Raw genomic sequence first — 27,661 nt, 5'->3', positions numbered from 1 at the left:
ACATCCTTGCCAACATTTATTGTTGCCTGTATTCTTGATGATTACTATTCTGACAGCAGTGAGATGAAATCTTAGTTTTGATTTGCATTTCTTTATATATCCTGGAGATTAAAGCTCTTTCTGAGGTGCAGATGGAGATGCAGATTTTTTCCTGTTTTGTAGGCTGTCTCTTTATGTTATTTAGTGTTTCCTTTGTTGCATAGATAAATTAGGAAAGCTACCCAATTCACAATAACCTCAAAAAAAAAACAACATGGGAATCCATCTAACAAATGACGTGAAAGACCTCTACAATGAAAACTATAGAACACTAAACAAAGAAATTGAAAAAACCTTAGAAGATGGAAAGACCTCCCATGCTCTTGGATATTGCCCAAATGGCCATCCCAAAACTTTTATAGAAATTTGATACAATTCCTATTAAAATTTCAATGACATTCTTCGTAGAGGTAGAAGAAGGAATCATAAAATTAATGTGGAAACATAAGAGACCCGGAATAGCCAAGGCAATTCTTAGCAAGAATAATGAAGCAGGAGACATTCCTACCAAACTTTAAACTATACTACAGAGCAATAGTAACAAAAACGGCATGGTATTGACACCAAAATAGACATGTAGACCAATGGTACACAATAGAAGACACAGAGACAACACCACATAAATATGTTTATCTCATGCTAGACAAAGGTGCTGAAAACATACGTTGGAGAAAAAAATTCCCTATTCAACAAGTGGTGCTGAGAAAACTGGAAATCTGTGTGTAGCAAAATGAAATTAAACCTCCCTCTCTCACCCCCCACAAAAGTCAACTCAAAGTGGATCAAAGACTTGGGCATTAAAACAGAGACCCTGAGCCTCACAGAAAATAAAGTACACCCAAATCACCTTCATGTCCGCTTATGTTCCGACTTTTTAAAGACTTCTAAAGCACAAGAAGTAAAATCAAGAATCAGTAAATGGGATGGATTCAAACTAAAAAGCTATTTCTCAGAAAATGGATGTTATTAATTTCCTTTCAGTTTTTATGGAAGCCTAAAGAATAACCATGGATTGACTTTTGAGGGCTTAAAAACAATATACGTCTGACAGCAGAATTGGATTTGGGAAATACATTCTTTGTATGTGTTGTGCAGTTCAGTACAAGCTCTTAGTAGTTTTATTTCATCTCGTGCCTTTTATTAAACCTACTATTCATATACATATTTCTTATACTAAGGAAAATGTTAGTGTCTTTGGTAGAGTTCAAGAGATTTGGATCAGCAATATCTTTGGTATCAGAGGTATGAAACTTGGAGACCATACTGAGATACTAGAAAATAGACCACATTAGTGACTGCCTTTGAAGGAACAAATGAAAGTACTCATATGATTTCTGGACTATTCTGATGATAAAAAGAAATTAGAACTCATTTAATGAATATTCTTGTGCTGTGGCTTTTCTGGGAATATTCTGTTCATAATTGTAACTAAGAAGTTGCAGAAAGAATTTGTGTGTATTTAGATTGATGGAATCTCTGGACCATTTTGACTTTGGTTATAAGATTAGCAAGATGTCATGACTTCTCTTCCTTAAATGTTTGTGTGTCTGAAAGTTAGTCTTCAGTTCCATTGCTCACTTCTCTGCTTACTGAAGTAGAGATTTATTTAATATTTATTTGGTTCAACAAATATTCATTGAAAGTATACCATTTATCAGGTATGGAATACCTGGTGTCGGAGTTATTAATAATATAACTCAATATAATGAACCATATAGGGAATGTTTTAGGCAGTGATGATATAGCAGGGAACAGAAGAGAAAAAATCCAGCCCTGATAAGTGCTTGTGTTTTAGTTGGGAGTAAGATAAAAGAAGAAAGCATGTGTTTTATCAGATGGTAATAAATGGAAATAATACAGGATAAACAGAATAGGAAGTATGAATTTGAAATTGGGGATGGCTCCTATTTTATAAAAATGTTAATATGATGGGATCTCATGGATTGGGTGTCACTTGAGGTGAAATGTGAGTAAAATGAGGTACTATGAGACATTTGGTTGTCTATGAGGAGTGTTACAGGTTGAAGAAATTGCAAGAGCAAAGGTTCTGAGATGAAAATGTGCTTATTGGGTTTCATGACCATCAGGAGGCAACTGGCTGGAGCTGAGAAAGCAAAGGGATATTAGTAGAAGATGAGATCACAGAGTTAGCAGAAATCACATCATAGATGTATTGTCATATTGACAATTTTGGTTTTCAACTTAAATAAACTGGGAATCCACGGGAAGTTATGAGTAGAGGAATGATATAAACTATCAGATTTTAAAAGTATCATTCTGCTGTATTGAAAATGGACCTTATGGAGAGGGAGAGATGCTGGATTTATAGATATGAACATTAACAAGTATATATATATATATATATATATATATTTCTGAGATTTATTTTCTGATATGATAAGTAATAGCAGCTATCACCCATATAAAAAGGCTTTTTGGTTTCTTAATTATTTTTTAAAGTATGTAAAGGTTCTTGACTGAAAAATTTGAGAACTTCTAATTTAGATTGTAAATTTGCAGTGGCAAGGTCTATTTCTATTAAGTTTGTTTCTCTAAGACCTAGTAGTGTATTGCCATTTGTAAATTCTGCCATTAACAACTTCACATATTCTATTCCTAGATTTATAATCTAGCCTCAACCTCTTTTCAGTCCTATATTTTTGCCTGCCTGTTGAGAAAACCCATTTTGATGTTTCCTTGAATAGTATATTCTGTGTCTAAAATCAAACTCATCAGCTTTTCTCCAGAACACCTCTTTCTCATAACTTTGATCTCTCATTTAATATATTAACCTTATCCCAAATAATTTACATGGCCTTTCCAAAGAGTAAAACTGTAATTGTGACCTATTTTTATAGATTTTTTTCTTTTTTCACTTTATTTTATAACATTGGTTCTCAAATTTTGCATGTATTAGAATTTCCCAGAGGGATTTTTAAAACACATTTCTGTGCCTGAACCTAGCATCTGAGAAGGGGGCATAAGAATTTGAATTTCCATTGTTTCCAAGTGATATTGATTGCTTCTGGTTTGAAGAAATACTTTAGGAACTGCTGGAATACTTAACACTAATCATCACATATGGCTTGTATTTTTAAATTTTATAATCTTGCTCATATTTTTATTCTTTTTTACTTAGATGATTCCTGAGATTTGGACCAAATCCTTTCACTGTCCATCTTAAATATAGCTGTCCTTAGGGTCATCTGAACTCCTGTACTGGTCAATTTTTGTACTAATAATTTTTTCTTTACTGTCTTGTATAGTGCGTATGTATTATTTTCCAATATTTAAAAAAGGGAGGTATTTAGTATACTGAAGAATACAAATCTTAAGGGTAGAGCTTACTTAATTTTTATTAATGTAATCATGTATTTCCAGCACAGTACATGACTTCTTCATGCCCTTTCCAGTCTCTACTATCTTTTCTCTACCCCTTAAGATTGTACAGCATGCATCATTTGTGTTTGGCTGCTTTTGCTTAGCATTGAGATTCATCCATATTGTATGTAATAATAATTTGTTCCTTTTATTGTTGAGTTGTATTCTAACTGTGAATAGCACAATTTATCTATTGTAATGTTTAAGGGCATTTAGATTGTTTTCTTACATTTGCTTTTATGAAATCACTACCATCAGCATTCTTGTATAATAATTTGGTGGACTGAATTCATTTCTGTTGGGTGTATGCCCAGGAGTGGAATTTTAATGTCACATGCAGACATATGTATAGTTTTAGTAGATGCTGCCAAACATCTTCCCAAAATAGTTTTACCAACTTATGTGTCCATCAGAAATGTATGAGAGTTTTAATTGCTTTGTATTCTTGCCATTTTGTATTGTGTTTTTAATTTTACCATTGCGCTAGGTGTATAGTTATATGTATAGATATACCATGTGGGCTTAATTTGCATTTCTTGTTAAGTGATGATATTGAGCATTTTTTTTCTCATGTTTATTGGCCAGTTACATTTGTTCTTTAGTTAAGGCTTAAAATTTTTTAAAAATATAGTTGCCTGCCTTTTTAAAAATTGATTTGTAAGAGTAGTTAATATATTTTGGATATTATTCTATTGTTGAATGTGCTTTAAAGATATATTCTGTAGTCAGTATTTGCCTTTTTACTATTCTAATGGTGTATTTTGATAAATACATTTTATTAATTTAAACTAAATTTATCAATACATTCTTTTGTGATTTGTGTTTTTCTCATCTTAAGAAGTCTTTGCTCCAAAATTATGAAGATGATGTTCTATAGTTTCTTCTAAATAATTTATTATTTTGGTTCTTAGATTAGATTTGTGATCCACCTTGAAATAATATTTATGTGTGGTTGAGTTAGGGGTAAAATTTTGCTCTTGTAGCATATATTTTTAATAATTATATTTATATGTGTATACTTGCACTATTTGTATATTTAGATCTAGTCTTGTTAATTGAAAAAGCTGTCTTTTCCCACACTGAAAAGAAGTGTTTCTGTAGCAAATCAAGTGACTATGTGTGTGACTACTTTGTTCTCTTTCATCTAAGATAATACTTTACTATCTTAATTACCATAGCTTTATTAAAGTAAGTCTTGATGCTCAACTGAGTAAGTCCTTTAGTTTACTTGTTATTCAATATTTGCTTCTCTATTCTAGAACTTTTGCACTTACATATAAATTTTATGTTGAAATTTATGTAGTGAATTTCTAAAAAAAAGATTTTCTACCTAAAACATTCATATTCCTAGTTTGATGATTATTTTTTCCCAGGAATCGATATTGAAATTCGATACTTTTTTTGTATCTTTTTTAGATAGGTGCAGGAAAATCAATGATTTTTATCCTTAATGTAATACTTATGTTTTGCTTTTATGTTAAACTATCCTTGCATCCCTGGAATAAACCCTACTTGGTTATAATGTCTTACTCTTCTTACATATTACTTAATACAGTCTGCTAACATTTTGTTTAAGAATTATGTGACTGTGTTCATAAGTGATATTTTCTTATAATCTTCTTATGTTTTTCAGGCTTTGGTATCAAGATGATTCTGACCTTATAAAATTAGTTGGAAAATCTTACTCCTTTTCTCTTCTCTGGAAGAATTTATTTAAGAATAATAGATTTTCCTCTTAAAAGTGCTTGGAAGAATTCTCCAGTGGAGATATAGGACTGGAGTTTTGTTATTGCTGAAAAGTTCTAAATTAAGGTTTCAGTTTCTTTAATAGACAGGAAAATTCAGATTTTTTACAACTTTGTGTTGGTTTTGTTATATTTTTCAAGGAATTTGTTTTGTGTGAATTTTCCAAATAATTGACAGGAGGGGTGGGGTGTGTGTGTGTTTGTGTGTGTGTGTGTGTGTGTGTGTGTGATGCTGATATAGAACTCAGGGCCTCCTGCATGCCAGGAAGACACTCTACCACCAAGATATATTCTTAGCTCCCTACCAGGGGTATTTTTAATATTTTCTTTTTTATCATCTTAAAATTTATAGAATCTGTATTAATTTTTTTTATTTCTGTTATTGATAATTTTTCTCAGTTTTTCTATAACATATTTATTTTATGAATTTTTTTCTATGAATGAAATTCTAGCTTGATTGACTTTTTAATTATTGTATTTTTATTTTCACTCTTTTTTTCTACTTTATTTCAGCTTAATTTGGTATTTGTTTTCTAACTTGCCTGGAAGTTGAAACTTGATTACATATTTAAAAATTTTTCTGCTTTTCTAGTATATGCATGTTGAACTATAAATTACTAATACCATATTAGCTCTATTTCACAAGCTGTAAGGTGTTGTATTTCCGTTATTATTCATTGCAGAACTCCAGTGTGATTTTTTAATTAGACCCATAACTTACTTAGATTTGTGTTGCCTAATTTCTAAATATATAGAACTTTTCTACTTATCTTTTGTTATTGAGTGCTTCTTTAATTTCATTAAGGTAAGGGAGAATATTCTTTATGTTATAGAACTTGAATACTTATTAGATCTAGCATATTTTTTAAAAAAATTCATATTCCCTCAAACAGGCATATTGTGTTATTGTGTATAGTCTTCTGTATGTGAATTTTGTCAAGTTGGTTAATCATGTTTTTCAAATATTTTGTATCTTTATCAGATTTTTCATTTGGTTATTCTATCAGACACTGAGAAAAGTATTTTTTTAAATTGACAAGATAATGAATTTCTTCATTTTTTCCTTTTATTTTTGTCAACTTTTGTTTTATCCTTCTTGAGGCAGTGTTATTGAGTGCATACAAATGTATTTTATATTTTTCTTCTGAATAAACACTTTAATAGCTAAAAATAGTATACCTTTTAATCTGTAGTAGTACTTGCAGTAATATTTCTTAAGTTCTATCTTTTCCTTATATTTATATATCTATATCAGTGTTCTTTTGGTTAGTGTTTATATAGTATATTATTTACAATTTTTCAACTTTTGATAGCATTATATTTCAAATGCATCTCTTTTGCACATAGTTTTTCTTTTATTGATTTTTAAATTCTTATTCCTTCATTCTTTTTATTTTTTGTTTTTAAATACATATGATAGAAGTGTGTATTTTGACATATTATAATACATGGGGTGCAACACATTATAATTTTGAACCCGTTGTTGAACATGATGTGGAGTTACACTGGTTGTGTATTCATATATGAGCATAAGAAAGTTATGTCCGATTCATTACATTGTCTTTCCTATTTTCATACTTCCTCACTTTCCTTCATTCCCCTTAATCTAATCTCATGAATTTCTATACTTCCTCTCCTTATCCTCCCTTATTTGGGTTCACATCTACATATCAGAGAGAACATTTGACCTTTGGTTTTGGGGAGTGGCTTATTTCACTTAGTATGATATTCTCCAGCTCCATCCATTTACTAGCAAATGCCATGATTTCAATCTTCTTTATGGCCGAATAGTATTTCATTGTGTGTACTTACCACATTTTCTTTATCCATTTATCTGTTAAAGGGCGTCTAGGTTGGTTCCATAGCATGGCTATTGTGAATTGAGCTGCTATAAACATTGATATGGCTGTGTCACTGTAGTATGCTGGTTTCAAGTCCTTTGGGTATAAGCTGAAGAGTGGAATAACCAGGTCAAATTGTGGTTCCATTCCAAGTTTTCTGAGGAATCTCCGTACTGCTTTCCAGAGTGGTTGTACCAGTCTGCACTCCTACCAGCAATGTATGAGTGAAGCTTTTCCCCCACATCCTCATCAACGTTTATTGTTACTTGTATTGTTTGTAATTGCTATTCTGACTGAAGTAAGATGAAATCTTAGTGTAGTTTTAATTTGCATTTCTTTAATTTCTAGAGATGTTGAACATTTTTCATATTTTTTGACTATTCATGTTTCTTCTGTGAAGTCCCTGTTCAGTTCCTATGCCCATTTATAGATTGGGTTATTTGTGTTTTTGGTGTTAAGTTTTTTGAGTTCTTTATATATCCTGGAGATTAATGCTGTATCTGAGGTGCAGGTGATAGATATTCTCCAATTCTGTAGAGTCTCTGCTCATGTTCTTGATTCCTTTGCTGTGAAGAAGTTTTTTAATTTGATGCCATCCCATTATTGATTTTACTTCTTGTGTTTTAGGAGTCTTATTGAGGAAGTCTGTTCCTGAGCTGATATGATGGACAGTTGGGCCTGTTTTTCCTTCTACTATGCACAGGGTCTCTGGTCTAATGCCAGGGTCCTTGATCCACTTTGAGTTGAGTTACAATGTATCTCTTGCAAGTAGATTACTGTAGGGTTTTTCCACTTAATCTTTTTATCTCTTTTATTTAATGGGAGTGTTTAGTCCATTTACATGTATATATCCTTCATTTGTTATTTAACTTATTAATCTGTTACTTCCTGAACGTTGTATGAAACTAGTACTTTAATTATCTTCCTCCTAGTGTTTACGTGTAGTGTACCTCTTTTAGTTTCATTTATACATGACATTATTAATATTTTTCATTTGAATAGTCAGTTAAAAAATTATAGCCAGTCAGGGTGGTGCATACCTGTAATTCCAATGACCTGGGAGGCTGAGGTAGGAGGATTGCAAATTTCAGGACAGCCTTAGCAACTTAGCAAGACCCTAAGCAATTTAGAGACACTCTGTTTCAAAATAAAAAGAGTTGGGGATGTAGCTTAGTGGTAAAGTGTCTATGTGTTCAATCCTCACTATCAAAAATAAATAAAATAAAATTACATATTTACCTTTTCCAGTGCTCTTCATTTCTATGTATATAGTTCAGTTGCATTTACCTGGAATCATTTTGTCAACCTGAACAATTTTCTGTAATATTTCTGGTAATACAGATTGAATGGCAATAAATTTTCTTTTTGTCTATAAATGTCCATGTTTCATTCATTTTTTAATCATTCCTTGTTGACCATAAGATTTTAGATTAGCAGGTATTTTTCCCAATACTTTTTATAATGTCTTATGGCCCCCAAAATTTATGTTGTAATGTCAGGTATCAGTAATGTATACCATCACCACAATCACCCTACTAATCCTGCTCTACTTTTAAGTTTTTTATCTTTGTTTTCTAAGCAGGTTGATTATGATGTGCTAAGGTAGTTTTTTGTTCATATCTTTCTTTGCTTCACTGAGGTTCTTGAACATGTTAGTGGGTTCTTTTTAAATCAACTTGAGGAATTATGGATAATAGCTCTTTAAATATTACTTCTGATACAGACTCTTTTTCTTCTCCTCTTTGGATTCTAATTACTTGTATGTTGTGTATGTTAGACTTTATTTTCTGTTTAACCTTTCTGCATCTTTTATACTCACAATGTCATTCATCCATAATTGACAGATATCCCCCAGTCAGTGATAAATTGCTTACCTCTTAGAGGTTTTCAACTTTATGGAATTTCAAGTCATTTAATTTTTTTTACTCCCTTAGTTCTTTGATGTTTTCAAAATTATTATTTGTTTTTGAAATGGGAATGTAGTCTGCCAAAATTGCTACATCCTGCTTGAGAGCAGAAGCCTCACTTAGTCCTTTACTAGATAGTTTAATCTTAAATTTAGGTAGTATTCCTTACATATTTTGTAGTATAATACTTGGTGACTAGTCTGAGATTTTGATTTGGAAATCATATAATATAGACTATAGCTGGAACAATGTGAGTGAATAAATTTTGAAACAGGAATGTATGCTAATTTCCCTGCTCCCCCTGACCAAGCATGATTTAGCTTTCTGTGGTTCCAATTACCCAGTCAACAATGGTATGAAAATATTAAATAGAAGCTTCCAGGAATAAATTATTCATATTTTTAAGTTGTATTCCATTCTGTGTAGCTTGAAGAAATCTCATACTGTTCTGCTTCAGGGCTTGAATTGTCCCTTTGTCCAGCATATCCATGCTTTATGTACTGCTTACCTTTATTTTGTTGCTAACTTAGTTATCAGATCAAACATCATGGTATTGCAATACTGGCCTTGAGTAACCTTTATCAAAAATAAGTAAGTGCAAGAACAATGATGCTGGTATTTTTCATATGCCAAAGAGATTTCCCAGAGCTCACAAACTTTAAAATGAGAAGGAAGACTTTCCTGTATTTGGTTGGGAAAGGGTATTTTGGTTATGAAGGAATAGTACGTTTGAAATAAAAGTTTGAGAGAGATTTTCTATAGTCCCTGGGGCTAGAGTGCATTTTGAAAGAGGAGATAAGGCTGGAAAGACATGTAGGAATCAGGTACATCTTTAAAAGGATTTTTAAAATTGCAGATGTGGCCACAACAATGAGTTTATGTAGTGGACTAGAGATAGTTATCAAAGTAGTAGAGCCTCTTCAAGGTGTTAATGTCACAAAAAGAATGGCAAAATATGGAGAAAAGGGAAAGGTAGAAGCTACATGAATGTGGGGAGATAAATTTTGGTTTTCGTTATGTAAAAAAAAAAGATCAGAATCATGTACATAGATTTTTCATAATCTAAGGCCAGTTCTTGAAGTGAGTGCTGTTACTGAATATGTCGGGACTTGCTGGCACAGCAAGTGGTAGATTTAGATAACTTGAGGCTTAAAAGGGAAGCTTTGTCCAGTCTAAAATTAGTTTTGGGGAATGCCTCTTTTCTCTTTCTTTTCTTCACTCCCTATTCTGTTTATTGTGGAAGTCAGAAAATGAGCAGTGGCCACTAGAGAGGACAAGTTTAGTAAAGTAACTACAGTCCTCAGGGAAAGTTCAGATTTCAGTGGAAGCAAAGGGATGCATTGGATGAAGGAAGTATACAGTAATGAGTCTTGAGGAATTTGTTTACCATTGGAACATTAGATTATAAGGATGAAAAGAGGCATTCTCTTATATCAAACTTGATGCAATAAATTTAATTTAAAAAACTTAGTTAAACATTAGATAAACCTCCTTTCATCTGGTCCCCAGGGGATTTAATTTATACTTAAGGATTTGTATGTTTAGCAAAGTTTGTTTTGCTATGTACTTTAAAGTGTGCTCTTTTAATCCATTTCACATAATTTTAAGTATCTTTTGAGTTATAATAAATCTCATGTTTAAATGGAAAATGATTTAAGAAATTTGTGTTTTAATTTTTCAGAATGCAACTATGCTAAAAGGTGAGGTATGTTGGTTATAGGAAGTGATCTAATTAAAAATTGTTGTGTTTTCATATTTTAGTTTTTATTTTAATTTAAAGGAAAACCATGTTGCTGTTTAAGATGTTTGTTTCTTTTTGACAAAGGTATGAAATTATAGCATATAACTTTTTTTTTTAGATTTGCAACAGCTGTGAAAAAGTTTGATTTCTTGAATCCACTCTTGATTTTTAGTGGTGACTGCTTAAATCCTTCAGTTTTAAGTACAATAACAAAAGGAAAGCATATGATTCCTATATTAAATGAATTGGGAGTACATTTTGCAGTGTTTGGTAAGTATTTGTAAGCCTTTTTTATTACTTGAAATCTAATTTACATACTGCTTCTAGAATATTTTATGGAACAGGAGTTAAATAACCCTGTTTATCAGTTTATAGGCACTAAGACAGAGCCAGTTATCAGGACTGTTCAGTAAATATGAAAATTTGTAATCAAACCTAGGTTTGACTTTATATGATAATATTTTTAATTGTGCCTGTTCAAAAGTAAAAAAAATATTATCAGAGTACTTAAGATCATGAATTTTGAGTTAGCTGGGCCTGGGCTTGAATATGAAAGAGGAAACTATGATTGTTGAAAACCATTGTACTAGCAATACAGTCTGGGCTGTATAGTGTTTGACTCCCTCTCTGAAGAACATACAGATTTTCCATAAGTGGTGTTATTTTCAGTTTATTTGAATTGTTTGTAACACAAAACTATAGTTGGTTGATTTCAGTGTTCTTTTTATAGACTTTTTGGGTGGTTTCTATTCTAAGAAGGCGAGACAAACTTGTTGGTTATATTCAGCTTATTAGTTTTGCTAAGTATTATATGCAGTTTGTTTTGACACTTTAAATTATTTTTAATGAATTTAGTGCAATTTTGAGAGTATAGAAAGTACCAAGACATGGTAAATAATCACTCATAATGCCATAATTTTATGTTAACATTCTGTGACATTTCCTTAAATGTGGCTAGTTCAATTGAGGTGTACTGTAAGTTTAATATACATACTGGGCTTTTAAGACTGAAAACAGAAGACTGTAAAATATCTCAATCTTTTTTTTTATTGATCTCATGCTAAAATGATAATACATTGGAATATTATGATAAATAAATAAATATATATTAAATTTCTTTTACCTATTTCTTTTTTTAAATGTGGCTGCTAGAAAGTTTAAAATTACACACATTGCTTACACTTTCTTTATGTTAATGATAGTATGGAGTTTAGCATAGAGAGGCATATCTAAGCCTTAAAAAGGGAAGGGAGGAGTTCTATGAAAAGGTTAGTTGCTAGATTACATGACCTTCAGTAAACTATTATCAGCCATTCTGAAATGCTGAAGAAGAAGGAAGAAATCTAGGGAATATATACCCTGTTTGCTTTCCTAATCAGTTCTCAAATTTCTGTATCTATCATTGGTTTGATCTAATAGGAAGCTGGCAGATAAAGGAGCCAGCTAATGAAGTCAGTAGAAGCTGGACTACCTAAAACTAGAGTAGGATAGTAAAAGGTACAGAGTAAATATAGAGGAGTCTACTGAATATTTCCATCATAATCACCCCTTTGAAATGCATTGTAAATATATTTTTAAGGACTGTACATCCTATTTTATGTATTACATTATATTATGACTTTATTAGGAAAAGTTATAATGTTCTCTTAAGTATGGGAATTATTCAGGATATATAGTTGCATTTAATTTAAATAAAAAAATAAATGAAACAGAATTGTTGGTTGGAATAGCAATCAAACAGTTAGTTAACTGAGTAATTTTAAGTGTTTCCCAGAATTTGAGAAACTTTTTATAGTTTTTTTATTTGCATGACTTTAAAGTGTTTTATTGGTGCATTATAATTATACATATAATATAGGAATTAATTATGCCATTTTTAAACCTGTACAAGTTATATTTTGATGACTCTCATTCCTCAGCCCCTCCTCTTTACCTCCCTTCCTCCCTCCACCTGACACCATTCCTCTACCCTACTGGTCTTCCTTCTCTTATTATTTTTTTTTAAATTAGGTATTATAATTATATATAAAAGCAGGATTCATTGTGATATATTTATTCATAGATGTAGCATAATTTGGTAGATTTTGTTCCCTAGTACTTCACTGTGCCCTCTGTTCTTCCCTCGCTCTGGATGCCTCTCTTCTATGCTGTTGGTCTTCCCTCTGTTTTAATAAGAGATACCTTTCTTATTTCTTCTTTTTTGCTCTCTTGCTTCCACATATGAGAGGAAAATATTTGACCCTTGACTTTCTGAGTCTGGTTATTTCACTTAGCATGATGTTTTCCAGTTCCATTCATTTATCAGCAAATGACACAATTTTGTTCTTCTTTATGTATAAGTGAAGCTCCATTGTACATAGAACACATTTTCATCTATTGAGAGACACCTAGGCTGATTCTGTAACTTGGATATTATGAATTGTGCTACTATAAACATTGGAATATATGTACCCTTTTAGTATGCTTTTAGTTATTTTGTATAAATACCAAGGAATGGGGTAGTTGGGCCATATGGTGGTTCCAATCCTTGTCTTTTGGGGAATTTCCATACTGCTTTTCAGTGTGGTTGTACTAATTTGAAGTCCCACCAACATCCTCACCAGCATTAATTATTTATATTCTTGATGCCATTCTAAGTGGAGTGAGGTGGAATCTCAGTATAATTTTGATTTGCATTTCTCAGAGTGCTAGGGATGTTGAACATTTTTTCATATATTTGTTGGCCATAGTATTTCTTCTTTTAAGAAATGTTTGTTTTGATTATTTTCCCATTTATTGATTGGGTTACTTGTTTTTTGGTGTTTTGTGTTTTGGGTTCTTTAAATAGTGTGGATATTAATTGCCTATTAGAATAATTTATTGTTCCTTTTCTCTGTCTATATTCACTCTCTTGGTGTTCTCATCATATTTCTGACTTCAAATCCTATTTGTTTGTTGACTCCAAAATCATATATTTGATCTTGATTGCTTGCCTCAACTCTGGATCTTCTTAACTAACTGCTTAATTGACATCTTTTTTTTTTAAAGAGAGAGTGAGAGAGAGACAGGGAGAGAGAGAGAATTTTAATATTTATTTATTTTTTTTAATTCTCGGCGGACACAACATCTTTGTTTGTATGTGGTGCTGAGGATCGAACCCGGGCCACACGCATGCCAGGCGAGCGCGCTACCGCTTGAGCCACATCCCCAGCCCAAATTGACATCTTGACTTGGATATTGAATAGGTCTGAAATTAACCCCTCATTCCCCAACAAAATATTCTCCTCTGTAGTTGTGCTTTTCTTAGTTAATACAACTCCATCTTCTTCATCCTTGTATCTGTTAGGTAAAAACATCTTAGGTGTCATTCTCTTAGCAGCCTCAAACCAGTTTTTTAGCTGATCCTACTGGTTCTGTTTTTGAAACATGTTCAGAATCTATTCACTTTGTCCTATCCACTCTATCACCCTGCTTTAAGCAACTTTATTTCTTTTCTGGATTATTACCAGAAAATGGTTTCCTAGTTCTGCTTTTGCCTTTCCATAGATTATTCTCATCACACCATCCACCATCTGACATTTTGAAATGTCAGATAATGTCCTCTATTAAAAAAACTCCAATGTCTCCTGAAGTTAGTCAAAGTAAAATCAAGTCTTCACAGGCCAATCAGACCTGATATGATCTAGCATTCCATTACTTTTGGGATTCACATAATATTGTCTTGTCACTCAACTTACTTTGCTGGTGCTGTTTTGTCAGCTTATATTTCTCAATCACTACTGGAGTATTCTTAACATAAATTCTGTGCTTTTGCTGTTTCCTCTTTCTGATAAAGTCTTCTTTCAGTTATTTACATGGTTGGATTTTCTTGCTTAAATATCTACCCAGAGTTGCCTTCTCTGATGACCCTATTTAAAATTACACCCTTTACTTTTGTGTTCGATCTGCCTTTCTTGTTTTACTTTTTTCCCAAAGCAGTTATTAAGTTTCTAACATTTTGCTTAATTATTCTTTGTTTGTCTGCCTCATTCAATGAGAGTAGAATTTTTTTCTGTTTTATATTTGCTGTATTTTTAACACTAACAGTAGTGTCTGGCATGTTGGAGTTGCTCAATAATAGTTCTTTGTATATGAGTGAAGATATTTATTTGCATTGTTTTTAAGGACATGAGATTACCCCAAGTTGCTTCATAGATTACACAGTCTTATACAGTTCAGTATTAATTTGTGTTAATATAATAAGGTTCAATACAATACAAATGGTTCAGAATTAAGTTATACAGTCTTAAATAGTTCAATGCAGTTTCAATATTTATGCCTTAAATAAGAATGGGAGATATTACATGCCACTATCTTAACTATCTTCTAAGTGAGTGTACTTATAATAAATGAAATTGTGATATTTAGAGAAAACTACTAGACTTTATCTGTCTTTACTGTATATCTTGTTTTTTTTTTCTTTTTAAATACACTTTATGTTTTAGAGCTGTTTTAGGTTCACAGCAAAATTGAGAAGAAGATACAGAGATTTGCCATTTATCCCCTTCTCCTGCATATGTATAATTTCTTCCATTATCAGCATCGTCATTCAGAGTGATATTTGTTATAGTTGATGAACCTACGTTGACATATTTTTGTCACCCAGAATCCATAATTAACATTAGGGTTCATTCTTGGTGCTGTATATTCTATGAGATTGGGCAGATTTATAACAACTTATATATATTTTTATAGTATCATAAAATAATTTCACTGCCTTAAAAATCTTCTGTTTTGCCTAATTCATCCTTCCTTCCCCTATAATCCATGGTAATCACCAATCTTTTTCCTTTATCTGCAGTTTTGCATTTTCTAGTATGTACATACATTATAGTATGTAACCTTTCTAGATAGGCATCTTTTGCTTAATAGTAAACATTTAACTTTCCTATATCCTATATTGCTTCCCCCACCCTCTTTTGGTTTTGGGGATTGAACCCAGGAGCATTTTATCACTGAACTAAATCCTCAGCCCTTTTTATTTTTTATTTTGAAGCAGGATCTTGCTAAGTTGCTTAGAGCTTTGCTAAATTGCTGAGGCTGGCTTTGAACTTGAGATCCTCCTGCCTCAGCCTTCCTAGCCACTGGGATTACAGGCGTGAGCCACCACACCCAGCTCCCATATATTTTAATGGCTTGATGATTTAATAATCCACTCTCTGGATGTAATATGCTTTATCTACTTATTTACCTACTGAAGGTCATCCTCTTTTCTTTTTATTAAAATTATTAATAAATTTGCACATTAATTGTGCAAATTAATGGGATCCCCTGTGTCATTTTTCGCATTCATATATTATGCATTATGTCTACTCTCCCTTCTACCTCTCCCATTCACTCTGCTTTTCTCTCTCCTTCAGACCCCCTTTTCCCAAACCCTAATGATCTCTCAACTTTCAGGTCATCTTTCCCCCCTCCCCGGTATACTGTTTTTCTGTGTCTGTGTTATTTCACTTAACATGATGTTCTCCCATTCTGCTCATTTTCTTGGAAATGACAGGATTTCCTTCTTTATTGCTAAGTAATACTCCATTGTATATATGTACCATATTTTATTTATTCATTCAACTGTTGATGGGCACCTGGGATGATTGCATATCTTGGCTATTATGATCACTGTAGGTATTTCTTTTGTATGCTGACTTTGTTTCCTTCAGATATATGCTCAGGTGTGGTATAGCTAGATCCTATGATTGGTGTATCTTTAGCTTTTGGGGGAAACTTTGTATTCTTTTTATAGTGGCTATACTAATTTATTTTTCCATCAATAGTTTATAAGAGTTCATTTTTTCCCACATATTTGTCAGCATTTGTTGTTTTTTGCCTTTTTGATAATAGCCATTCTAACAGGTGAGATGAACTCTCAATGTAGTTTTTTCATGTATTTTATTTGTTTATAATTTTTTTCACTTACATTATATTTATTTTGGATATTTGTACTACTTTTTTTGAGAAGTGTTAATTTTCCAATTTTTGTTTGGATCACTTATTTTTTGTTAGGTTTTCTGAGTTCTTTATACATTAAAAACATATTGATTGATTCCAGGTTTTGACAGTTATAAAATAGCTGTTTTTCAGGTGTTTACGTAGATATAAATTTTCAACTCTTTTGAGTGAATATGAAATGTATGATTTCTGGGTCATATGGTGAAAATGTGTTGTAAAAAAACCCTGCAAAACTGGGCTGGGTTGTAGCTCAGTCGGTAGAGCATTTGCCTAGCATGTGTGAGGCACTGGGTTCAATCCTCAGCACCACATAAAAGTTAACAAACAAAATAAACATGTTGTGTTCTTCTACAACTAAAAAAAAATTAAAAACCTTGAGAAACTATCTTTAGAAATGGCCATATCATCTTGCATTCCCAAAAACAATGAATGAATTACTTTGTTCTACGTCTTTGTCAGAATTTGGTGGTGGTAGTTTTCTGGATTTTGGTTATGTTAATAGGTTTGTAGTAATACTGACATAATTTGTATCTGTGTGATGACATACAATATATTGCATTTTGTCATGTGTTTTCTGACCTGTTAAAGACTTTTGACTCATTTTTATTTAGGTTGTTTTCTTTCTTACTGTTGAATTTTAAGAGTTCTTTATAGATTTTGGCTAGCAAACCTTTATCAGATCTGTCTTTCACAGATTTTTCCCCCTAATCTTTGGGTTATCTTTTCATTGTCTTGACAGTGTCTTTTTCAGAAGAGAAATGTTTATTTTAATGAAGTCCAGCTTATCCACCTTTTTTTTTGCCTTTAATTTTGTTTCTTAAAGTGGCATTGCCAAATTTATGGTTATTTAGAGTTTCTCCTGTATTATCTTAATTTTAAGAGTTTTATACTTTCTGCATTTGAACTGTAGGTCTGCATTCCATTTTAATTAACTGTAGTAAAGAATCTGTTCTAGGCTTATTTTTTGCATGTGAATGTTCAGTTTTTTCATCAACATTTGTTGAAAAGACTGTTCTGTTGTCTTTGCTCCTTTGTCAAAGATTCATCTATTGTATTAGTGTGAATCTTTTTTACAACTCTTTATTTGTTCTTTTGATCCATTTGTCTTTTTTTTCACCAATCACCTGTCTTTAATACTGCGTGTAGCAAGTCTTTTTTAAGTTGATGGACACAATATCTTTATTTTATACATTTTATTTTTATGTGGTGCTGAAGATTGAACACAGTGCCTAACAAGTGCTAGTCAGTTGCTCTACCACTGAGCTATAGCTACAGCCCCATATAATAAGTCTTAAAGTCAACTTGTGTCAGTCTTCTCACTATTTTGTTGACTATTCTGGGTCTTTTCATGTTCCATATACATTTTGGAATGAATTTTCTGATATCCACAAAATAATTTCTTTTGATTGGGATTTTGATTAGGATCTTATTGAACCCATAGATCAATTTGGGAAGAACTAATATCTTGGCAATATTGAGTCTTTCCATGAATATTCAGTATATCTCCATTTATTTAGTTCTCTGATTTCTTTCCTCATGTTGACTATATACATATTTTGTTAGATTTATACCTAATTATTTCATTTTTAGGAGTGCTAATTTAAATGGTGTTATTTTAAATTTTCTATGAGAAACTAGAATCCTTTTGAAGTAGGTAAGTGTGCTTAGACTCACTAAAATTTCAAATTTGCATATTATTAACCCAGGATTAATTATACCATTGTATTTCCCCCATATTGTAAGGCTTCTTTTCCCTCCTTTTTTTGCACCTTAATTAATTAATTTATTTCTTTACACATAGCTGAAAGTGATGTTACAGTACATAAGTTATTTACAACTGTGAAAGTAATGTGTTGCAAAATAAATTATCTAGAAGGCAGCAAAAGTCCCTCCTTCTTAATAGGAATAGGAAAAGCATTGGAATGAATCTAACATGGCTTTCTCATGTATATATATGAATACACCATAGTGAATCTCAACATGTATCTCTACAAGACTGGGATCCTAATTAGAATGAGATATATTCAGTGTTTGTGTAAATATATCAAAATAGATTTTACTGTCATGTATAAATAAAAAGAACAAAATAAAAATTAAAAAGGATTTTTTGATAAAACAATGCTATCTGAATTGCAAAAAATCTGTAAAATGAAGGCCTCTAAAACTTATCATATGTAAATGGAAGTTGGAGTAATTCAATGTAGTATGTGATAAAATGCTTGCTCTTAACACATACTCTTACAAGTGTTGAAAATTCTATTGTTTGGAGAACTACAATAATTAAATATGAAAATGAAATAACAAAAAACATTTTGTTTTTCTTTATAGGAAACCATGAGTTTGATTTTGGTGTGGATATTTTGGAAGAATACATGAAACAAATGCATTTTACATGGTTTCTCAGTAATGTCTATGACAGATTTACTTCTGAACCTCTTGGACATGGTGCAGTGAAAACAATTATTCACTGGAACAATATAAAAATTGGGTTAATGGGATTAGTTGAAGAAGATTGGCTAGATACCTTGGCTACTGTTAATAAGTCAAATGTAAATTATAAAGATTATGTTGAAGTTGCTAATGAAATAGCAATAGAACTTAGAGAAGAAGGAGCAGATCTTGTTATTGCAATGACTCATATGAAATGGGGAAATGATACCAGACTTGCCCAACGAGCAGAAGGGGTCAATTTGATTCTAGGAGGCCATGACCATGATTATGGAATCAGGAAGGTGAATGAAACTTGGATTGTCAAAAGTGGATCTGATTTTAAAACCTTGACAAAAATAAATATAAGACTGTTTGGTGAATCTTTTCAATATGTATTTGAGAAAGTGGACATTTTGAGTTACCTGGAAGAAGATTCACATATTAAAGCAATAGTAAAAGATTTTACTCAGAACATACAGGTATGCGAATTGCTTATATCATTTAAGTACAGACTGATCACATGGACAGTAGTGCAAAATAATAGTATGTAATTAGTAAATAACCAATAGTGCACATGGCATCTTCTTCAAAATAATAAACAGTAGTTTTTGCTTTATTAGATTTGTACTTTCATGTTCCACTTATATTTTATTTTGGCGTTATAAGTATATAACAGGAATTTTGTAAGTATAACAGGAATTTTTATAAATATAACAGGAATTTAGATTGGCTTCAGTAGACTTATTTAGCAATCACTATGAAAACACTTTTCTGTACTTAATTCTGCAAGAATTTATTTTTTATTGAAGGGATTACTTCTACTTCTCAAAGAAGCACTGGGTTAACAAAATTACAGGTGACTTTTACATCAATTTATAATGACAAACATTCTTTTCTCCCTTCTTTCTTCTTGAATACCATAAACTTTTATAGGCATTTGAAAGTCTTGTTTTTTTTTCAAGTATCCTCTACATATTGGACAAACTGTAGTTCCTTATAGGTGCATGTGTATGTTACATTTGTAACAGCTGATGGGAAATATAAACCAGGTTGTATTTACATCTTTGTATGCATTGTTTCATATGATCTTGAGTACCTGAATTGGTTCTGTGTGAATAGAGCTCCCTATTTTGATTTTGGTTGGCATATTAATGGATGGCTTTGTTTTGGATAAGCATGGTGTCGGGAACTGCTTTTTTATAGTAGTTTTCTGTTTCTCTAATGTATAGATGGTATTTCTTAAAATTTACGATAACCTGACTCTTGAAATGTCTTTGAAAAATAAATTATTGTTGAAATATGTATTATTTTGATATCTATTTAGTACATTATTTGGAGAGAAAGAGTTTCCATAGATTATTCAATTTTGGAGGTAAAGAAGAAATGATTGAGAAGAGAAAAAAATTAATTTAAATGCTGATAAATGTTTATTTTAGATAGCTTATTTTTTTCCTTGTTTTAGTATATGTTAGAAGAAGTTCTTTGCCCAATTGACATGGAATTAGATGGTCGTGAAATTACTGTGAGAAGATCTGAGAGCAATCTTGGAAATTTGGTAACTAATGCAATGTTGGAAGCTACTCGTGCTGATGTAGCACTACTCAATTCAGGTGATTTCATTATTTAATTTGTTAAAAATAAACACAAAATGACGAAAATTAGATTTTTAAAATGTACAATAACAGTATTCCTTTTTTAATACATGCAAAGTCCTATATCAAAATTCATTCCATTAACTCGATGAGATCAGCCCTTTTATTTTTTGTTATGCTTAGGTACAACATTTAGCATTAGGTACTCTATTTGAAAATTAAAGCATCCAGTTTTTAATTTTTAATGAGATTTGAATGAAAATGTGGCCTCATTGTTATCTCTCTTAAATATGGTGTGCTATCAAGTTTTGATGATATGAGAAGCAATGGACTGAAATCTTTCTTTAACTTTTGTTCTTCACCCAAGCTCCTACCTGAGCTATAAGAGGAAGTGATGAGGGAAATCTTGTAGGGTAAATGGGGAAACTGTTCATAACCTAACCAATTTTGTGTACTAATAGTTTGAAGTTGACTTATCTTGGGTTATGAGATATTAAAATTCTCTATAGAAAATTTCTAGCACTTTTTTGAAACAAGCCTTGATCCATATGCTATCATCTAGAGCTTTAGATACTGTGTATAGTCACAGTGAGTATGAGATAGATGACTTCAGAAATTTAGAATGTAACATCATGTAATATTCTAGCTATACATTCCTCTTAATGCTATTTCCACTGAAAATACAAGTGATCTTAATCTTACACACAAATAATTAAACTTGTGGAAACACTTTCTAAGAGTGAAATTTGTTTAAATTTAAAATTATTAACTTACAATTATTTTGTTTTTGCCCCCTGTGGACATCTTTAAAAATAGACGATCTTTGCTTTGGAATTTCTTAGGCAAGTTCCTGTCTGAAAACAGGAGATGAGGTAGTGGCTTTCCAGTTGTTGTATTCTTTCCAGTTGTTGTAATTTAGGAGAAAATGGTAGCTAATATGAAATTAAATCTTCCAAAAATGAATATGCTAGACATGATTAAGATAGAAGTAAACATGGGGAAGAGATTAGAAAAATAATCAGGAACTTTTATCAAGTGTGGTATATAACTCTGAACTTTTGAACATAAGACATAAAGGTGACATTTTATGGAAGAAATTAAATTAAAATGCATATTACTTTTTTCTTTTAAATTATTATAGGTACACTCAGATCTGATCGAATACATCCAGTAGGGAATTTTACTTTGCATGATCTTTTGGCTGTTCTTCCGATAGTAGACCCAGTTTTAGTTGTTAGAGTAACAGGTGCACAGCTTCTTGAAGCACTTGAAAATGGGGTATACAAGTACCCAGCTCTCGATGGGAGGTATGTATAAACGTTTCTAATAAGTGACACACTCATCAATTATTTTTTATATAATGAAACTAAAATAAATGACTTAACATTTTTAAGGTTTAAATTTGTAAAACTTTAAAATGTTAATGTGTAAGGGTGATTATAAAATCATCTCAAATTTTTAGTAGTGTGAGACTGTCAAAGTATTAGAATGTAAAAAATATACTTCCTATTAAAAATTAGAGTTATTTATTTGTTTATTGGTATATTTGGGTGGGTTCTTTCAATTTTTAAGTATCTAAAATTTTATTTTTAAAATTACTTTTCTTATTTGAGAAATAAGGTACTATTTTGTGATCAGGCTTTATATACAAATCCCACTATAAAATCTGTAGGCAAATCAGAAAAACTAGTAGACTTAAAAGATTTGAGGTGCATCCCTTTCTCTTTTTTTAAAAAAAAATTATTTGTTTTAATTAGTTACATATGACAGTAGAATGCATTTATGCACTCTGATATACATAGATGAGATATAATCTCTCATTTTTCTGAGCGTACATGTTTTAGAATAATATTGGCCATGCAGTCACATATATACATAAAGTAATAATGTCTGTTTCGTTATACTATCAGTCCTATCCCTACATCTCCTCCCCTCCCTTCACTTCCCTCTACCTAACTATTCTTCTCTAGTGCCCCACACCTTATTGTGAACTAGCATCTGCATGTTAGAGAAAACATTCAGCTTTTGATTTTTTGGGATTGGCTTATTTTACTCAGCATGATATTCTCCAGATCCATTCATTTACAGGCAAATGCCGTAATTTCATTCTTTTTTATAACTGAGTAATATTCCATTGTGTGTGTGTATGTGTATATATTTATACATACATACACATATACACACACATATCACATTTTCTTTATCCATTCATCTATTGAAGGTCACCTAGGTTGGTTCCATAATTTATCTATTGTGATTTGAGCTGCTATAAACATTGACATGGCTGCATTACTGTAGTATGCTGATTTTAAGTTCTTTGGGTTTAAACTGAGGAGTGGGATAGCTGGGTCAAATGGTGGTTCCATTCCAACTTTTCTGATGAATCTCCATTCTGCTTCCCATAGTGGTTGTACCAATTTGCAGTCACACCAACAATTTATGAGTGTACCTTTTCACTCCTATCCTTGCCAATATTTATTGTTGCCTGTATTCTTGATAAATGCCATTCTGACAGGAGATGAAGTCTTAGTGTAGTTTTGATTTTCATTTCTCTAATTTCTAGAGATGTTAAATACTTTTTCATATATTTGTTGGTTGGTTGTTATATTCCTTCTTCTGTGAAATGTCTGTTCAGTTCCTTATCCCATTTATTGATTGGGATATTTGTTTTTTTGTGTTAAGTTTTTTGAGTTCTTTTATATCCTAGAGATTAATTAATCAGAGATGCATGTGGTGAAGATTTTCTCCCAATCTGTAGGCTCTCTCCTCACATTATTGATTGTTTCCTTTGCTGAGAAGAAGCTTTTTAATTTGAATCCATCTCATTTATTGATTCTTAATTTTACTTCTTACACTTTAGGAATCTTTCTTTATAAGGAAGTCAGATTCTAGGCTGACATGGTGAAGATTTAGGCCTACTTTTTCTTCTATTAGGGTCAGGGTCTCTGTTGTAGTGCCTAAGTCTTTGATCCACTTTGAGAGTTTTTTGTGCAGTGTGAGAAACAAGAGGTTGAATTTTATTTTGCTACATATAGATTTCCAGTTTTGCCAGCACCATTTGTTGAATAAGCTATCTTTTCTCCAGTGAATGTTTTTGGCACCTGTGTCTAGTATGAGATAACCCTATTTATGTGGGTTTGTCTCTGTGTCCTCTCTTTTGTACCATTGGTCCACAAGTCTATTTTGGTGTCAATACCATGCCATTTTTGTTGCTATGGCTCTGTAGTATAGTTTAAGGTCCGGAATTGTGATGCCTCCTGCTTCACTTTTCTTGATAAGGATTGTTTTAGCTATTCTGGGTCTTTTATTTTTTCAAAATAAATTTTATGATTGCTTTTTCTAGTTCTATGAAGAATGTCATTGGGATTTTAATCAGAATTGCATTAAATCTGTATAATGCTTTTGGTGGTATGGCCATTTTGACAATATTAATTCTGCCTATCTAGGAGCATGGAAGATCTTTCCATCTTCTGAGGTTTTCTTCAGTTTCTTTCTTTAGTGTTCTGTAGTTTTCACTGTAGAGGTCTTTCACCTCTTTTGTTAGATTGATTCCCAGGTATTTTTTGGAGGCTATTGTGAATGGGGTAGTTTTCCTAATTTCTATTTCAGTGGATTCATTGCTGATATATAGGAATGCATTTGATTTATGGGTGTTGATTTTATATCCTGTTACTTTGCTGAATTTATTTACTAGTTCAAGAAGTTTTCTGGTGGAATATTTTGGATCTTCTAAATATAGAATCATGTCATCAGCAAATAGTGACAGTTTGAGTTCTTTACATATTTTATATTCCTTTAACTTTTTTCTTCTGTCTAATTCCTCTGGCTAGAGTTTCAAGCATGATATTGAATAGAAGTGAAATATTCTATATTCATTTTCAAGAAAAGTGAAGCAGGAGGATCACAATACCAGACCTTAAATTATGTTACAGAGCTAAAGTAATAAAAATGGCATAGTATTGGCACCAAAATAGACTTGTGAACTAGTGGTACAAACTAGAGGACAAGAGACATATCCACACAAATACAATGGTGAAAGAGGACATTCTTGTCTTGTTTCAGTTTTTAGAGAGAATACTTTCAATTTTTCTCTATTTAGAATGATGCTGGCCTTGAGTTTAGCATATATAGCTTTTACAATGTTGAGGTATGTTTGTACTATCCCTAGTTTTTCTAGTGTTTTGAACATGAAGGTGTGCTGTATTTTGTCAAATGCTTCTGCATCTATTCAGATGATCATATGATTCTTGTTTTTAAGTATTCATATGAATTATGTTTATTGATATCCATATGTTGAACCAACCCTGCATCCCTGGGATGAATCCTACTTGATGGGGGTGCACTATCTTTTTAATGTTTTTGTATGCAATTTGCCAGAATTTTATTGAGAAGTTTGCACCTATGTTCATTAGGGATATTGGTCTGAAGTTTTCTTTTTTTGATGTGTCTTTGTCTGGTTTTGGTATCAGGGTGATATTAACCTCCTAGAATGAGTTTGGAAGGGTTCCCTCTTCTGTTTTATGGAATACTTTCAGGAGTATTGGTATTAATTCTTCTTTGAATGTCTTGTAGAACTCAGCTGAGAATCTGTGTGGTCCTGGGCTTTTCTTGGTTGATAGGCTTTTGATCGCATTTTCTATTTCATTATTTTAAATTGATCTCTTTAAAACATGTATGATCTCCTCATTTAGTTGGGTAGTTCATATGTCTCTAGAAATGTGTTGATTCTTCGATATTTTCTATTTGATTGGAGTATAAATTTTCAAAATAGTTTCTAATTATTTCTGTATTTCAGACATGTACATTGATATTTCCTTCTTCATCTTGTAGTTTAGTACATTGAGTTTTCTCTCTTTTTCTCTTTGTTAGCATGGCTAGGAGTTTATCTATTTTATTTATTTTTTCAAAGAACCAACTTTTTGTTTTGTCAATTTTTTCAGTTGTTATTTTTGTTTCGATTTCATTGATTTCAGCTCTGATTTTAATTATTTCCTATCTTCTTCCACTTTTCATTAATTTTTTATTTGTTTGAATTAGTTTTATATGACAGTAGAATGCATTTATGCACTTTGATATATCACACATATATGGGATATAATTTTTCATTCTTCTGAGTATACATGTTGTTGAATCATATTGATAATGTTAATTTGAGGGCTTTGAGATGTAGTGTAAGGTCATTTATTTGTTGACTTTTTATTCTTTTAATGAATGCTCTCAATGCAATAAACTTTCCTCTTAGTACTACCTTCATAGTGTCCCAGAGATTTTGATATGTTATATCAGTGTACTCATTTACTTCTAATAATTTTTTTATTTCATCCTTGATTTCTTCTATCCATTCACCATTCAATAGAACATTATTTAGTCTCTAATTTTTATAGTAGCTTCTATTTTTTAATTTTATCATTGATTTCTAATTTCATTCCAGTGTGATCTGATAGAATGCAGGGTATTATCTCTGCTTTTTTTTTTGTATTTACTAAGAGTTGCTTTATAGCATAAGACATGGTCTATTTTTAGAGAAGGAGCCATATGCTTCTGAGAAGAAAGTAGATTCACTTGTTGATGGTTGAAATATTCTATATATGTCTGTTAAGTCTAAATTATTGTTTGTATTATTTAGTTCTATAGTTTCTTTATTTAGTTTTTGTTTGGTAGATCTGTCTAGTAGTGAAAGAGGTGTGTTAAAGTCATTCAGTATGATTGTGTTGTGGTCTATCTGACTCTTGAAATTGAGAAGGTTTTGTTTGATGTACATAGATGCTTCACTGCTTGGGGCATAAATATTTATAATTGTTATGTCCTGCTGATATATACTTCCCTTAAGAAGTATGAAATGTCCTTCTTTATCTCTTCTTATTAACTTTGGTTTGAAGTCTACTTTATCTGAGATGAGAATGGAATCCCCTGCTTGTTTACACAATCCATAAGAGTGATAAGTTTTTTCCTATCCTTTCACTTTCAGCCTGTGGATGTCTTTGCCCATGAGGTGAGTCTCTTGAAGACAGCATATTATTATGTCTTGCTTTTTAATCCAATCTGCCAACTCTCTATCTTTTGATTGATAGGTTTAGGCAATTAACATTCAAGGTTATTATTGAGAGATGACTTTTATTCCCTGTCATTTTGGGTTTTTTTTCCTGGTTTTTAATTTGACTCAGTTTCTCCTTTGGTTAAATATTCCTTAGTGTAGATCCTCCCTTTGCTGGTTTTCACTTAATCCTCATGGAATATTTTGTTGAAAATATTCTGTAATGTAGGCTTTCTAGTTGTGAATTCTTTGAATTTTTATTTATTATGGAAGGTTTTAATTTCATCTTTGAATCTGAAACTTAATTTTGCTGAATATAAAATTCTTGGTTGGCATCACTTTCTTTCAGAGCTTGAAATATATTATTCCAGAACCTCCTAGCTTTGAGGGTATGGGTCGAGAAATCCTTGGAGATCTGAATTGGTTTCCCCCTGTACGTAATTTTGATTTTTTTTTCTCTCACAGACTTTAAGATTTTATCTTTATTCTCTGTGTTATTTATTCTCATTATAATGTGTCTTGGTGTGAGTCTGCTGTAGTTTTGTACATTTGGGGTCCTGTAAGCCTTTTGTATTTGATTTTCCTTTCCATTCTTAGGTTTGGGAAAATTTTTGTTATGATATCATTGAAAAGATTGTGATTCCTTTGGTTTGTGTCTCTACTCCTTCTATTATACTCTATTCTGATAACTCTTAAATTTGGTCTTTTCATGTTATCCCATAATTCTTGTATATTCTATTCATGATTTTTTATCATCTTCTCTGAATGGTTCAAATCTACTTTCAAGATTATATATTTTGTCTTCATTGCCTGACTTTCTGTCTTCCAAGTGGTCTAGTCTGTTGGTGATGCTTTTTATTGAATTTATAATTTGGTTTACTGATTCCTTCATTTTGAAGATTTCTGCTTATTGTTTTTTGAAATTTTTTGGTAGATGTTGCTGGACCTTTATTTTATACATTTATTTATATATGGTACCGAGAGTTG

At 31.6% G+C, this 27,661-nt stretch overlaps 1 protein-coding gene across 1 annotated transcript in view; it reads left to right on the top strand.

Moving 5' to 3' along the window:
- LOC124100627 (5'-nucleotidase-like) overlaps positions 1 to 27,661 on the top strand; it is a 55,917-nt gene that overhangs the window by 4,921 nt on the left and 23,335 nt on the right. The window contains exons 2-5 of the mRNA XM_046456202.1: positions 10,773 to 10,924; positions 18,947 to 19,527; positions 20,511 to 20,658; positions 21,782 to 21,947. Coding sequence (XP_046312158.1) covers positions 10,773 to 10,924; positions 18,947 to 19,527; positions 20,511 to 20,658; positions 21,782 to 21,947 — 1,047 coding nt within the window. The remainder of the gene's footprint in view (positions 1 to 10,772; positions 10,925 to 18,946; positions 19,528 to 20,510; positions 20,659 to 21,781; positions 21,948 to 27,661) is intronic.

This window comes from Marmota monax, unplaced genomic scaffold (assembly GCF_021218885.2).
Source record: "Marmota monax isolate L192 unplaced genomic scaffold, Marmota_monax_Labrador192_F-V1.1 WCK01_AAM20220418_F8-fsc00130, whole genome shotgun sequence".
NCBI classification, from domain to species: Eukaryota; Metazoa; Chordata; class Mammalia; order Rodentia; family Sciuridae; genus Marmota; species Marmota monax.
This window is presented reverse-complemented; position numbering and strand designations above follow the sequence as displayed.